Below are 17,138 nucleotides of genomic sequence, written 5' to 3'. Positions count from 1 at the left end.
AAAAGGGATCTTTTGGGCCGTTCTTACTACACTAGAGAGTTGTAGTATTGTTGTTGCATTAGTTTGCTTGTCTGTTTGTCTAGATGTCAGTTAGCAATGTTATTGCAAAGTTGAGTGTATCTTGTAGGACTGTCTGTCTGACTGTCTTTAGAATGAATCTACTATTTTGTATTCCATTTATAATGGCAGTCCGCCAGTAGTAGTGCCAGTGTAACATGTCTGATGTACATGAAACTCTACATGAAGTAGTTAAAGTTGTACTCGTGGTTGGAATTTTCGAATACAACATACAATTCCTGCCTGCAACAAGGAGTAGTAGTAGTAGTCGTAGTAGTGGTTGTAGCATTTATGCTGGCGGTGTAGGTTGCAACGATATCTTGTTTTTTGATTCGTGTTGTTTGTAATTTTCTGCTTATCATGAGTTACAATTATTTTATGCCCCTTTGGTTGCGTTTGCTTTTGAAATGAATTTTCTTAATACATACTTTTGCATTTTATTTCTTTTTATGTTATCGGTTTTTGGTTTTTTCTTTTATTTTTTTTTTTGGTTTGCTGTTGTTCTTAATACAAAATATTGTATTAAGATAATAAAACAACGCAAATTTTTTAACAATTTGGTATGCGTATTAAATAAAACCCAATGAAGTTAAAGAAAAAAAAACAAAAGAAACTTAAAATTGTTCGTGCCTTGACTTGGGTGTTTTTGGCTTTTTTGTGGGAAAACTTATTTGCAACCTTGTATCGAATTTATTGATAAGAGTTTTAAAAAACAAACCCAAAATAGATAATAGATTTTATACAACTGATTAAGGTTTTTTTGTTTATTTACGGAAAGTATGTGATTTTGCGGTTTCTTTTAGCTGAGGAATACCAGTGAAGCAGAAAATATGCAGGATCAGATTATGTTATCGATTTTGGAAACAAAAATTTTAATTGATTACTGGAGTTTTATAGATTTTACAAGCGATTACAGATTTTCTTTGAAACTAAAAGTAATCGATTTAAGAAATTTTCAATGAAAATTCATTTAATCGTTTAAAAATATTTTCTATGAAATTGAAATTAATCGATTAAAAAAAATTTCTATGAAAATAAATTTAATCGATTAAAAAAAATTCGGTGAAAATTCATTTAATCGATTAATAAATTTTCTATGAAAATTTTTTTAATCACATAAAAAAATTCCTATGAAAATCAAATTAATCGAATAAAAAATATTTCTATGAAAATTAATTAATCGAATAAAAATATTTTGTATGAAATTTAATTTAATCGATTAAAACATTTTCTGTGAAAATTCACCTAATTGATTAAACAATTTTGTATGAAAATAAATTTAATCTATTAAACACGTTCTCTACGAAAATTCCGTTAATCGATTAAAAAATTTAATCGATTAACAAATTTTCTATGAAAACTCATTTAGACGATTAAAAAAATTTTTTTAATCACATAAAAAAATTCCTATGAAAATCAAATTAATCGAATAAAAAATATTTCTATGAAAACTAAATTAGTCGATTAAAAAAATTGTCTGTGAAAATTCATTTAATCGATTAAGCAATTCTCTATGCAAATTCATAAAAAAATTTTCAATGAAAATTAATTTAATCGATTAAAAATATTTTTCATGAAATTTAATTTAATCGATTAAAACATTTTCTATGAAAATTCACTTAATCGATTAAACAATTTTGTATGAAAATAAATTTAATCTATTAAAAACGTTCTCTAAGAAAATTCAGTTAATCGATTAATAAATTGTCTATGAAAATAAATTTAATCGATTAAACCATTTCCTATGTTACTAAATTTAATCAATCGTAAACAGTTTCTATGCAAATTCCTTTAATCGATTAAAAAATTTTCTATGAAAATTCCTTTAATAGATTAAACAATTGTCTATGAAAATTAATTTAATCGATTAAACAATTGTCTATGAAAATTAATTTAATCGATTAAACAATTTTCTATGAAAATTAATTTAATAGATTAAACAATTTTCTATGAAAATTAATTTAATCGATTAAACAATTTTCTATGAAAATTAATTTAATCGATTAAACAATTTTCTATGAAAATTAATTTAATCGATTAAACAATTTTCTATGAAAATTAATTTAATCGATTAAACAATTTTCTATGAAAATTAATTTAATCGATTAAACAATTTTCTATGAAAATTAATTTAATCGATTAAACAATTTTCTATGAAAATTAATTTAATCGATTAAAAAATTTTCGATTAAAAAAAATGTCTATGAAAATTAATTTAATCGATTAAAAAAATTTTTCTTTAAAAATTTGTTTAATCGATTAAATTAATTTTCATAGAAAATTGTTTAATCGATTAAACAAATTTTTAAAGAAAAATTTTAAATTAATTTTCAGACATTTTTTTTAATCGAAAATTTTTTAATCGATTAAATTAATTTTCATAAAAAATTTGTTTAATCGATTAAATTAATTTTATATAGAAAATTTTTTAATCGATTAAATTTATTTTCATAGAAATTTGTTTAATCGATTCAATAAATTTTCATGAAAAAATTTTATCTGAAAATAAATTTAATCGATTAAAAAAATTTTGTTTGAAAACTCATTTAATCGATTAAAAATTTTTCTATGAAAATTCATTTAATCTAAATTTTGTTTGATGTCTCTATTTTTTCTATAGAAAATGTTGTAATCTCTTGATTACTCAATTTTCTCTAGAGAAAATTGTTTAATCTCTTGATTACTGGTTTTTCTCCAAAGAATATTTTGTAATCTTTCGATTATTGTAATTAAATTTGTGGCCCATTAAACTCTCCATCTCTTCAAAATATTTTAAATATTCATAATTTAATCACCACTTACCATCATCCTGATGTCCTTTCTCATTGCTGCCTGGTGATTGTTTGCCACCTATAAATTTACCACGATACACTTTGTCATTGGGATGCACAACAACATTATTCACTATCGACTCATCACCTTCATTTATATCAGCATTGTCATCAATATCTTCTGCACCACCCCTATTATTCGGTTCATCGGGCTGGGCTATGGGTACATCGGCAGCCACCCCCTCACCATTGTCCTCATCGAGTTCATTGCCACCACCACCGCCACTATCATGGGGCGCATTATTGTTGCGCTCTAAGACCACATTGTTGCCGACACCAAAACCACCGCCAGCTTCGAAAACGCCAGCACCATCACGTTCGAAATTATCGATTTGATTGTTGGCATTACCCGAACCAGCACCAGCACCGGCCAAACTTTTCAGCTGCTGAGACATGGCGCTCCATTTGTTGCTGGCTGTTTCGCGTCTCGTGTCATCGGTGTAGATGAAGAAGGCCACAAAGAACCAAATTGCTGTCAAAACTGCAATAATTTTCACTATTGAAGTGGAGCGACGACGCCAGATGAAAGCCATTTTTCGATTTGGATCTTTAGCTTTGTGTTGTTGTGTGAATATATGAGTTTAGAAAAGTTTTTTTTTTGTTGGAAGAACAATTCCCAGCAAAGTTTGTGGAAAATTGTTTCTGTTGTGTTTTAAAATTGGATTTTTTTCTAGCTGGAGTTAATATGTGACATGTCGTTGAGAGTGTGTGTGTTTGCGCGTGTTTTAATTGCAGTTGGCAGCTTTTATTGTTTTGTAAACTTTTTCAACTTTTAAACAGCAGGCAGCAGGATATGTAAGGATGCTTTAAAAAGTGTGTGTATGTGTGTGCGAAAGAGCGTTGGTTTCCTGTTTAGTTAAATTTTATTTTACACAGTAATAATTTGTTTTTTGTCGTTTATTATTGTTAAAGCTTTTAAAGCAATTCCATTGCTAAAGGGTCTCTCTTTTATATCTTGTTTATCTCTAAATTGCGATATGTTGTTACTGTTTCTGAGTCCAAGTTGTTGGCTTTCCTCTCTCTCTTTAACTTATTTTTATGGTAGTTTATTGTAGTCCTTTGTGCTTTTATGCCTTTGGCTTGATTATGTGTCCTTTTTTTAATGTTGCTGCTTGTTGTCCTTTATTTTTTATGATTTTTATTCATGTAGTTGTTTTTTTCCTTTTTGTTGCTATTTTATTATTTTGTTAGGGACTTTCTTGGTCTACTATTGTTGTTTTTGTTATTATTGCTATTCTTGTTGTTAATTTGTGTCCCTGTATGTTGTGCCTTGACATTTGTTGGCTTTTTTTGTTGTTGTTTTGTGTTCAGTTTCTACTGGTTCCTCTGCTGCTTCTATCAACCGTATTTTTAATTGTTTTTTTTTTTTTTCTGCTTTTAATTGTTTTGGGCCATTTACTTAAATACTCTCGAGTACTTTTTATGTAAAAGAGCTTTAAGTATCAACCCGCGTACCATTGACTTGTTGAATCATTCTGTAAATAAATTAGAAAAGAACAAACAATGGAAAAATTAATATAAATGGCTGGTTTAACATTTTCTAAAATGCAAAATAGGGGAAATGAACAAATAAAATTTTAAATAATTTAATTAAAGAGGGCAAATTAAAATTGCATAGAGATAATTTAGCAAAAAAAAAAATAAACTTTTCTAGAAATTTGCATTTGTTGCTAAGTTGAAAAGTTAGGGCGGTACTCCCGCGACTGACTTGATATTCTCAAACTATAGAAAATTATCTGTAAAATTACTTTTCTATATTACTGTTTTTTTCATAGAAAAATTGTTGTATAACTGTTTGTCTAAAGAAAGAAATGTTTATTTCTATTTTTTCTAGAAACGTTGATATAGAACTAATCCTGTTAAGTGTTTTCGATTAAAATTTCGATGAAATTTAAAAAAATCAATTAAAATAAAAAATTTTATGAAAATAAAATTTTTTTATAAAAATTAATTTAATCGATTAAAGATATTTTCAATTTAATCGATTAAAAACAATTTCTAAAAAAATTAATTTAATCGATTAAAAACAATTCTAAAAAAAATAATTTAATCGATTAAAAAATTTTCGATGAAAATTCATTTAATCGATTAAAAAAATTAAAAATTAATTTAATCGATTACAAATATTTTCAATTTAATCGATTAAAAACAATTCTAAAAAAATTAATTTAATCAATTAAAAAATTTTCTATGAAAATTCATTTAATCGATTGAAAAAATTGCTTTAACAATTTTTTATGAAAATTTAAATTGAATCTTAAAAAATGTTCTATTAAAATAAATTTAATCGATTAAAAAATTTTCGATGAAAATAAATTTAATAAATTTAAACAATTTTCTATGAAAATTAAAAAAATTTTCTATGAAAATTCATTTAATCGACTAAAAAAATTTCTAAGAAAATTAATTTAATCGATTAAAAAATTTTCTCTGAAAATTCAATTAATCGATTAAAAAATTTTCTCTGAAAATTCATTTAATCGACTGAAAAATTTCGATGAAAATATATTTAATCGATTTAACAATTTTTTATGAAAATTTAAATTGAATCGATTAAAAAATGTACTATGAAAATTCGATATAGTTACTTTTCTTTATAACTGTTACGACAGTCTTTTATATGGAAATTTTCTTGTATAACAGTTTTTCTATAGAATAATATGTGTAAAAAAATTAGTCTATAACGGTTTTTTCTGTAGAACATTGTAAGTAACAGTTTTTTCTATAGAAATTTGTCTGTATATAGTTTCTTCTATAGAAAATGTTTTGTATAACAGATTTTTCTAAAGAAAAGTTCACGTATAACAGTTTTTTCTATAGACAAATTCATGTCTGACAGTTTTTTTATGGAAATGTTCCCGTGTAACAGTTTTTTCTATAGAAAAATGTCTATATAACAATTTTGTCTGTATAAAAATTAGTCTATAACGGTTTTTTCTATAGAAAATTGTCTGTATAACTGCCTTTTCTATAGACAAATTCCTGTATAACAGTTTTTTCTAAAGAAATTTTTCTGTATAACAGTTATTTCTACAGAAAATTTTCTGTATAACAGATTTTTCTGAAGAAAAATTCACGTGTAACAGTTCCTTCTATGGAAAAATTTTTTTATAACAGATTTTTCTTCGGAAAAATTCACGTATAACAGTTTTATCTATAGACAAATTCCTGTATAACAGTTTTTTTTATAGAAAATTATCTGTATAACAGTTTTTTCTATAGACACATTTCTGTATAACAGTTTTATGTGTAAACAAATTTCTGTATACAGTTTCTTCTATAGAAATTTTTGCGTATAACAGCCTTTTCTATAGACAAATTCTTGTATAACAGTTTTTTCTAAAGAAATTTTTCTGAAGAAAAATTCATGTATAACAGTCTTTTCTATAGAAGATTTTTTGTGTAACAGATTTTTCTGAAGAAAAATTTCTATCTTACAGTTTTTTCTATAGAAAAATGTCTGTTTTTTTTTATAGAAATGTTCCTGTGTTTTTTTTATAGAAATGTTCCTGTGTAAGTGTTTTTTCTATAGAAAAATGTCTGTATAACTGTTTTTTCTGTATAAAAATTAGTCTATAACAGTTTTTCTGTATAAAAATTAGTCTACAACGGTTTTTCTATAAAATTATCTGTATAACAGTTTTATCTACACACAAATTCTTATGTTTTTTCTATACTAATTTTTCTGTATAACAGTTTTTTCTATAGAAAATGTGCTGTATTATAGATTTTTCTGAAGAAAAATTCCCGTGTAATAGTTTTTCTATAGAAAATTTTATGTATAACAGATTTTTGTACAGAAAAATTCGCGTATAACAGTTTTTTCTATCGAAAAACTTTCTGTAAAACCGTTTTTTCTACAGAAAAATTTCTTTACGAGAGATTTTTCAAAAGAAAAATTCCCGTATAACAGTTTTTGTATAGAAAATTTTCTGTATAACAGTTTTTTTTACAGAAATTTTCCTGTAGAAAAGTTTTTTCTATAGAAAACATTCTGTACACAGTTTTTCCAAAAGAAATTTATCAAGAGTTATAATTTAATTTATAAAGATTTAGCACAATTCTTACTATGATAGAAATTTATTTATTAATTTCAAAAACTCCTTTTACTTCGGACAATTCAAAACAATTGTTTAGTTTGTTATACTTAATGCTGTTTGATCTTACAAAATACTTGTAAGAGTAAACAACGCCAAAAAAATTTGTGCTAAAAAAGTGGTTACTCTTTAGACATTTGAAATTGTCATATATTTCAGCTGTCAATTATATAAACTGACATTGTTTTGGTATCAGCAAAATACCTAAAAATATCAAACAAATTCGCGTATCACACAACCCTCTTTAGACCCCAACAAATTAATTTATATACTCACTTAAACTATAACTAATTAAACAAAAATATTTGCATGTGTGAACCTACCTTAAGACACTTTTAAATGTCATACATTTTAGCTGTCAATTATATAAACTGACATTGTTTTGGTAACAACAAGAGATAAAATAAACAAATTAAAAGAAAACAAATTTGCTTTTTTGTACGTTATCACTCAAATCTCTTTAGAATCCTAAAAATTAATTAATCAACTCACTTAAACTATAACTAACAAAACAAAACAACTCTTTTGTTTTATCATCATTAGTCTATTCTTACTGTCTAACTCTCAAATCTATGAAAATAATTTGAAATAGTACAAAAAATATAAATAAAAGCTACTAAGTGTTATAAATGTTAGTTTATAAAAGCCATCACTAAAAGGGGCTTAATTAAAGAGACAGGGAAAATAATTGTCAATCAATTTAAGCCCTACAACGCGGACGCGTGTAAACAACTTGTCATTTCCATACAAATGCAATGGCCAAAAGAACTGACCAAAACCCAGCAAGAAAAAAAAGATACAAGTAAAGAAAATGCAAGATAAAGAAGTTTTAAATAGAGTCATTAACAAAGTTAAAGACACTTAAAAATTGTTGGCAGTTTACAGGGATTTGTTTAGGCTTAGATATTAATTTTGTTTCTATTAGAGCCCTACAGAGAAAAACAAAAGCTTTAAGATTCGAAAGTAAAGATGTAAACTCCATTAACAATTCAAATAAAATGGAATTTCCTAACAGTTACTAAAACAAACTTAAATCTAAAATTTTTATATTCGAATAATAAGGAATCATATTTTAGTTTATACCGACAAATTTAATAGCAGATTTCTTGGTTATTATCCATATAGGAAACTGTAGCGGCTTCCTAAAATCGTTGTGTACCGCTAAAACTTTTGATTGTTATATTTAATTGAAGTTATTTATTTAAAGTCGTTGTGATTACACGAAATTTACTATCAAGATTAAGTACTTTTTGTAGCATTCTGCTGCAATTTATAAGTTGAAAGCAGAATTTAAAAGAATAAATTCATTTGACTTTTAAAATTTGTAAAAAATTACGTTTCAAATTCAAAACATCTAGGGTCTAGAGTCTACACTAGAGTATTCACTAGTGTCTACACTACAAGTAACACCAAAGTCACACTAGACAGAGTCTACACTAGAGTTTACACTACAATATACACTAGAGTTTACACTAGAGACAAGAGAATTATTAACTCAAGTCTGCGCTAGAACTTATTAGAATCTACAATAGAGTCAATACGGGAGTCTACTACAGTTTACACTAGACAATGTACTAGAGTTCACACTAGAGTCTACATTAGAGTTTACACTAAAGTTTACACTACAGTTTACACTAAAGTCTACACTAGAGTTTACACTAGAGTTTACACTAGCGTTTACCCTACAGTTTACACTACAATTTACACTACAGTTTACACTACAGTTTATACTAAAGTCTATACTAGAGTTTCCACTAGAGTTTACACTAGAGTTTACACTAGAGTTTATACAAGAGTTTACGATAGAGTTTACACTAGAGTTTACACTACAGCTTACACTAGTGTTTACACTAGAGTTTACACTAGTGTTTACACTAGAGTTTATACTAGAGTTTACACTAGAGTTTACACTAGAGTTTACACTAGAGTTTACACTAGAGTTTACACTAGAGTTTACACTACAGTTTACACTAGAGTTTACACTACAGCTTACACTAGTGTTTACACTAGAGTTTACACTAGTGTTTACACTAGAGTTTATACTAGAGTTTACACTAGAGTTTACACTAGAGTTTACACTAGAGTTTACACTAGAGTTTACACTACAGTTTACACTAGAGTTTACACTAGAGTTTACACTAGAGTTTACACTACAGTTTACACTAGAGTTTACACTAGAGTTTACACTAGAGTTTACACTAGAGTTTACACTAGAGTTTACACTAGAGTTTACACTAGCGTTTACACTAGAGTTTACACTAGAGTTTACACTAGAGTTTACACTAGAGTTTACACTAGAGTTTACACTAGCGTTTACACTAGAGTTTACACTAGAGTTTATACTAGAGTTTACGCTAGAGTTTATACTAGAGTTTACACTAGAGTTTACACTAGAGTTTACACTAGTGTTTACACTAGAGTTTATACTAGAGTTTACACTAGAGTTTACACTAGAGTTTACACTAGAGTTTACACTAGAGTTTACACTAGAGTTTACACTAGAGTTTACACTAGAGTTTACACTACAGTTTACACTACAGTTTACACTAGAGTTTACACTAGAGTTTACACTAGAGTTTACACTAGAGTTTACACTAGAGTTTACACTACAGTTTACACTAGAGTTTACACTAGAGTTTACACTAGAGTTTAGACTAGAGTTTACACTAGAGTTTACACTAGAGTTTACACTAGAGTTTACACTAGAGTTTACACCAAAGTTTACACTACAGTTTACACTAAAGTCTACACTAGAGTTTACACTAAAGTTTACACTAGAGTTTACACTAGAGTTTACACTAGAGTTTATACTAGAGTTTACACTAAAGTCTACACTAGAGTTTACACTAGAGTTTACACTAGAATTTACACTAGAATTTACACTAGAGTTTATACTAGAGTTTACACTAGAGTTTACACTAGAGTTTACACTAGAGTTTATACTAGAGTTTACACTACAGTTTACACTAGAGTTTACACTACAGTTTACACTAAAGTCTACACTAGAGTTTACACTAGAGTTTACACTAGAATTTACACTAGAATTTACACTAGAGTTTACACTAGAGTTTACACTAGAGTTTACACAAAACTTTACACTAGAATTTACACTATAGTTGACACCAGAGTTTACACTAGAGTTTATACTACAGTTTACACTAAAGTCTACACTAGAGTTTACACTAGAGTTTACTCTAGAATTTACACTAGAGTTTACACTAGAGTTTATACTAGAGTTTACACTAGAGTTTAGACTAGAGTTTTCACTAGGGTTTACACCAGAGTTTACACTAGAGTTTACACCAAAGTTTACACTACAGTTTACACTAAAGTCTACACTAGAGTTTACACTAAAGTTTACACTAGAGTTTACACTAGAGTTTACACTAGAGTTTATACTAGAGTTTACACTAGAGTTTACACTAGAGTTTACACTAGAGTTTACACTAGAGTTTACACTAGAGTTTACACTAGAGTTTACACTAAAGTTTACACTAGAGATTACACTAGAGTTTACACTAGAGTTTACACTAGAGTTTACACTAAAGTTTACACTAGAGATTACACTAGAGTTTACACTAGAGTTTACACTAGAGTTTACACTAGAGTTTGCACTAGAGTTTACACAAAACTTTACACTAGAATTTACACTATAGTTGACACCAGAGTTTACACTAGAGTTTATACTACAGTTTACACTAAAGTCTACACTAGAGTTTACACTAGAGTTTACTCTAGAATTTACACTAGAGTTTACACTAGAGTTTATACTAGAGTTTACACTAGAGTTTAGACTAGAGTTTTCACTAGGGTTTACACCAGAGTTTACACTAGAGTTTACACCAAAGTTTACACTACAGTTTACACTAAAGTCTACACTAGAGTTTACACTAAAGTTTACACTAGAGTTTACACTAGAGTTTACACTAGAGTTTATACTAGAGTTTACACTAGAGTTTACACTAGAGTTTACACTAGAGTTTACACTAGAGTTTACACTAGAGTTTACACTAGAGTTTACACTAGAGTTTACACTAAAGTTTACACTAGAGATTACACTAGAGTTTACACTAGAGTTTACACTAGAGTTTACACTAGAGTTTACACTAAAGTTTACACTAGAGATTACACTAGAGTTTACACTAGAGTTTACACTAGAGTTTACACTAGAGTTTACACTAAAGTTTACACTAGAGATTACACTAGAGTTTACACTAGAGTTTACACTAGAGTTTACACTAGAGTTTGCACTAAAGTTTACACTAGAGTTTACACTAGAGTCTACACCAGAGTTTACACTACATTTTACACTAGAGTTTACACTACAGTCACCACTAAAAATTTACACAGCATTTTTCGCAAAAGTTTTAACTCTTTTAGTTCCATCCTATCGTGTATTTTTGTATGACTGCGAGTGTGTGTGTTAACAAATGCCCATTACAAATGACAGCGATTAGTAAATTGTAATTTAGCAAATAAATTTAATACAATAAATACTATTTTTTTTTTTTTTTTTTGCACAACAGCCATCTTAAATAGTACTTCAATTTGTTATTTGAGGGTCTTTTTCTAGGCAGATAAAACACAAAACGGAAAACCTTCAGACATTTGATAAACACTCGAAAATTTCATATAATGAAAAGCAATAAAAAAGCGAGTTAGAAATCATATTAATAAAATTTAAAAAATTTGGATAGATCACATTTTGAAATTTTACATATTTATGAGGACTCTGATTTAATTCTCTGACGATGTATGGATGAAAGTTATTACATATAAGTTTTAGTGATTTCTAGATTTTTATTTCGAATTTACTGTATTTCTTTTATTCTAAAATTATAGATTTTTCATATTCCCGGATGTATTGTTTAAAAAACCCTAATTTTTTTATGAGTGTAAAATAGCTAAGACACAACACTTTTTATTAATGCAGCTACTGCCTTTTTATATTTCTTTTTAAATTTTTTATTACAAAAAAAAAAAAAAAATGTTGTTAAAAAAACCCTCTCAAATCATCAAAAAACATGACCATCTTCAGCACCAGAACCACCAGCAAGCACACCATCTAACTAGAAATGTAAGTTTCTGCTGATGAGTTGAATCATGAAATTAATGGTTTTATAGGTACCCAAGTGCAACACCACAGATACACAAACATATCCAAATACATTAAAATCTCATGTAGATAAATATGTAAGTATGTATGTATGTAAATACATAGTAGATAGATAGAAATAGAAATGCTGGAAATAATGAATTAATGGTCAACAAACTTAATTGCAGTCAAGTGCAAATCAACCAGTAATCAACGAACCATACAATCACCGTCATTACTATTTAATACTTGTACTAAAATCCAACTAAAGCTTCAGTCTTTATTTTTTTTCTACTTTGAAATGTTTAACTGCAAAAAAACAAATAAAGAACTTAACTAAAGAAACATACAAACAAACCATAAACAAATTACAATAAATCAAATCAAAAAAAGTACATAAAGAATAATAAGCAAGCAATACACAAGTTTTATAATATGAGAAATTAACCCTTTGGGGGTAGGGGGGCAAGAAAAGACCTGTTGAATTTTAGATATCAGTGGCATGTAATTGAATTGGGGAATACCTGCAAATGTATTAAATTTTTTCTCAAATCTTCCAAACGACGCAAAGTGGTTTAGAAACGTTTTTTTTTGAAAATAATTCGGTATCTCGGGAACTATCCGCAAAAAATCCAATTATGATGCAAATGAGCTATAATTTAAAAATGGAAATAGTCCTTGAGAAGGTCTACTAACAATATGCTTAGATGGGAAGGTTATATCTTTCATACATCAATATCTCCGGAATTCTTCCGGCTCGGTTGCTATTTAAAATCGAGAAAATCGGTCCACAAATGGCTGAGACATAAGGAAAAAACCAGGACAACCTCGATTTTTGACCTATTTTTGACCCATATCTGTATTACTAAATCATTAATATAGACATATGGATATCTAATGATAGATATTTCAAAGACCTGTGCAACGACGTATATAAGATCATAGTAAGTTTGACCTACATACAATTTTTTTTTCATATTAAAAAAAATTTAAAAACTAAAAAAAAATTTTTTTTAAATTTTTTTAAAATTTTAAAATTTAAAAACAATTTCGAAAAAACAACTGGAAAAAAATTTTAATTTTGTTTACCTAAAATATTTAAAATTTTTATTTTAAAGTATAATTTGGTGAAGGGTATATAAGATTCGGCACAGCCGAATATACTTGTTACTTTTAACAAAGACATCAAAGATTACACAGGGCAACAAAATCTAACAAATTTTAGAGGCTTTTTAAACCACTACACAATTTTGATATATTGTGGTTCCAGTTGTACAAATATGTTCCAAATTTTAAATTCTATGGAGAGCTTTTTTTAAAAAAAAAATTTTAAGTAAAATTGTGATTTTTTTAGACGTTTCTGCACATAATAAATGATAACTTAAAAAGGGTTAGTCCGATATTATTAAACTAAACTTAAAAAAAAATTAATATATATATACTTTAATCCGTTTATATAATGTATTTCAATCGGCTTAGTAGTTTCGGAGTTATAATAAAAAATGTATGCGAAAAATATATTTCTTACATGTAAATAGCAAATTTGTTTGTTTTAAAAAAATCATGAAAAATCGAAAACGACAGAAATTGTTCAGATTTATTGCTTTATCACAAAGCCAAATAAAAGAGCAACAAAATGGAATATCAACCATAAAAATCGATGAATTATTTTCGAATTTATTCACAATTAAAAGAATTCTCTCATTTTCACAAATTTTTAGTTTTTTTGTTTGATATACATTAAATTGAGTAGTTAATGTTCTTCTTTTGAATGTTTGAATTTTGAAAACATTTTCCCCATGCTATGTGTAAATTTTCACATATATATTGCGTTGTAATCGGCTCAGTAGTTTCGGAGTTATAATAACAAATTGAAGAAAAAAATATATTTTTTAAATGAAAATAGCTAATTTTTTTGTTTAAAAAAAATCATGAAAAACAGAAAACGGCAGAAATTGCTCAGAATTATTAATTTATCACAAAGCCGAATAAAAGAGCAACAAAATGGGATATCGATCATAAAAACCGATGGATTATTTTCGAATTTATTTACAATTAAGTGAATTCTCTCATTTTCACAAATTTTTAGTTTTTTTGTTTGATATACATAAAATTGAGTAGTTAATGTTCTTCTTTCGATTAATTAAATTTTGGAAACATTTTTCCCATGCTATGTACTAATTTTTACATACATATTGCGTTTCAATCGGCTCATTAATTTCCGAGTTATAATAACAAATTAAAGCAAAAAAATATTTTTTTTACGTGAAAATAGCACATTTTTTTGTTTTAAAAAAATTATGAAAAATCGAAAACGACAGAAATTGTTCAGATTTATTGCTTTATCGCAAAGCCACGTGTCATAGAAAAAAATGAGGTATCGGTCATAAAAATTTATGGATTCTTTTCGAATTTATTTACAATTAAGAGAATTCGCTAATTTTCACAAAATTTTTGGTTTTTGTTTGATATACAATTTAGTAGTTAATATTCTTCTTTCGCTTGATTGAATGTTGAAAACATTTTTCCCAGGCAATGCACAAATTTTCAAATATATATTGCGTTTTAATCGTACCAATAGTTTTGGAGTTATAATAACAAATTGAATCAAAAAATATATTTTTTACGCAAAAATAGCTTTTTTTTGTTTTAAAAAATCATGAAAAATTTAAAAAGTCAGAAATTGTTCAGAAATTGTTAACGCAGAGCCTCATGTAATAGGAACAAAATGAGATATCGATCATAAATATCGGATTCTTTTTCGATTTTTCATGATTTTTTTAAAACAAAAAAAATATATTTTCACGTAAAATATATATTTTTTGCTTAAATTTGTTATTATCACTCGGAAACTACTGAGCCAATTGAAACGCAATATATATGTGAAAATTTCTACATAGTATGTGGAGAAATTCTTCAAAATTCAATCAATCGAAAGAAGATTATTAACCACTGAATTTTATGTATTTATATCAAACAAAAAAGTTAAATTTTGTGAAAATGAGCGAATTCACTTAATAGTAAATAAATTCGAAAAGTATTTTGTATTGTTGCTGTTATATGTGGCTTTGCGATAAACTAATAAATCTGAACAATTTCTGACGTTTTCGATTTTTCATGATTTTTTTAAAACAAAAAAATTTGCTATTTTCAGGTAAAAAAATATATTTTTTGCTTAAATATTTTATTATACCTACAAAACTATTGATTATCAATTAAAACGAAATATATATATGAAAATTTGTATATAGCATGGGGAAAATGTTTTCAAAATTCAATCAGTCGAAAGAAGAACATTAACTATTCAATTTTATGTATATCAAACAAAAAACTAAAATTTTTGTGAAAATGAGCGAATTCACTTAATTGGGAATAAATTCGAAAATAATTAATGGATTTTAATGACCAATATTTCATTTTGTTGCTAATATATGTGGCTTTGCGATAAACTAATAAATCTGAACAGTTTCTGACGTTTTCGATTTTTCATGATTTTTTTAAAACAAAAAAATTTGCAATTTTCACTTCAAAAATATATTTTTTGCTTCAATTTGTTATTATAACTTCGAAACTGCTGAGCCGATTAAAACGAAATATATATGAAAACGTTAGTATATAGTATGGGAAAATGATCTCCAAATACAATTAATCGGAAGAAGAACATTAACTGCTCAATTTTATGTATATCAAACAAAAAACTAAAATTTTTGTAAAAATGAGCGAATTCACTTAATTGTGAATAAATTCGAAAAGTATCAATGGATATTTATGATCGTTATCTCTTTATGTTCCTATTACATGTGGCTTTGTCGTAAGATTTTTTTAAAACAAAAAGAAATAGAATTTTCACGTAAAAAATATATTGTTTCCTTCAATTTGTTATTATAACTCGGAAACCACTGAGCCGATTGAAACGCAATATATAAACGGAATAAAGGTTATATAAATCTCAACTTTTCCAAAGTTTATTTTAATAACATCGGACTAACCATTTTTGAGTTATCTTTAATTATGTGGAGAAATGTCTAACAAAATTTATAATTTTACTTAAATTTTTTTTTTAAATCTTTCCAAAAATTACAATTTCTGTACTTATACTGTATTTGTACTAATTTCTATAAAATGGTTAGTCCAGCCTATTTTGTTGTTCACCTGTGTTATCAATCTGAGGGTTGCGGTTTCGATTCCCGTCAGAGAGTCTTCGCAGTTAGAGTTCGTTTAAAAAAATATCAAGGTTAATTATCAGTGTGAATGCTTTAGCTCGATTTCCAGGACCGCAGGTGTCACAAAATCGGGTATGTGCATTAATATATCAGATATTAGAAAATGTCGGTATTAAAAATCATTAAATTTGTTCTTTTTTAGTTTCTTGTTTTTTGTTATTGACCACCTTCCCAATGGGTTAACATATCTCTTTGTCTTCAACATTTGTTTGTCTTATATAAATGTCACAAATCTTTGGTTTTAAATTCTATTCTGATTTCTGTGGCATTCTATCCTCTTGTTTGCTGTGTCTTCTTCTAAATTTTCTGTTATTAAATGCCAGCTAGTTTTAAAGACTTTTTTTTTGCATGCAACAAAACAAATAAAAAAAAGAATGCAAAGCAAAGAAAAAAAGTATCTCATAGAACGTGTATTTGTGAAATGTAAGATTGCGACATTTGAGAACTGATTCATTAATGAAATGGTGGGGTAGAGTAACGTATGTGCCTGAATGTTTGTATAATGTTCAAGTCATTTCGATAACATTTTATTTGAAAAGTAACAATATCTGTATGAATACGTTTTTGTTGTTTGTTTGTTTGTACTTCAATCTTTCTTTTTCGCTGGTTCGTTAAAATATGTTAGTTTTCTCATTTTGTAATCTAAGAACATGTTCAAGTGTATAACCACGTTTACGGCTGTGGTATATTTAAGTTGCTGCTGCTGCTTTTGTATGTGAAGTGCAAATGCACGCAATTCTTACATTCTATCTGAATAGTTTTCTGTTGCAGTTTTCTAGCTTTCTTGTTTCATTTTTTTTATTTGTTTGCAGGGATTTTGTTGTTGTTCGGCATT

At 27.0% G+C, this 17,138-nt stretch overlaps 1 protein-coding gene across 2 annotated transcripts in view; it reads right to left on the bottom strand.

Moving 5' to 3' along the window:
• Positions 1-17,138, bottom strand: part of LOC135961589 (putative polypeptide N-acetylgalactosaminyltransferase 9) — a 237,321-nt gene that overhangs the window by 112,559 nt on the left and 107,624 nt on the right. For both annotated transcript variants that reach the window (XM_065513108.1, XM_065513109.1), the window contains exon 2: positions 2,860-4,363. In XM_065513108.1, the coding sequence (XP_065369180.1) occupies positions 2,860-3,421 (562 nt within the window). In that variant the 5' untranslated portion in view covers positions 3,422-4,363. The remainder of the gene's footprint in view (positions 1-2,859; positions 4,364-17,138) is intronic.

Source organism: Calliphora vicina, chromosome 5, assembly GCF_958450345.1.
Source record: "Calliphora vicina chromosome 5, idCalVici1.1, whole genome shotgun sequence".
Taxonomy (NCBI): domain Eukaryota; kingdom Metazoa; phylum Arthropoda; class Insecta; order Diptera; family Calliphoridae; genus Calliphora; species Calliphora vicina.
This window is presented reverse-complemented; position numbering and strand designations above follow the sequence as displayed.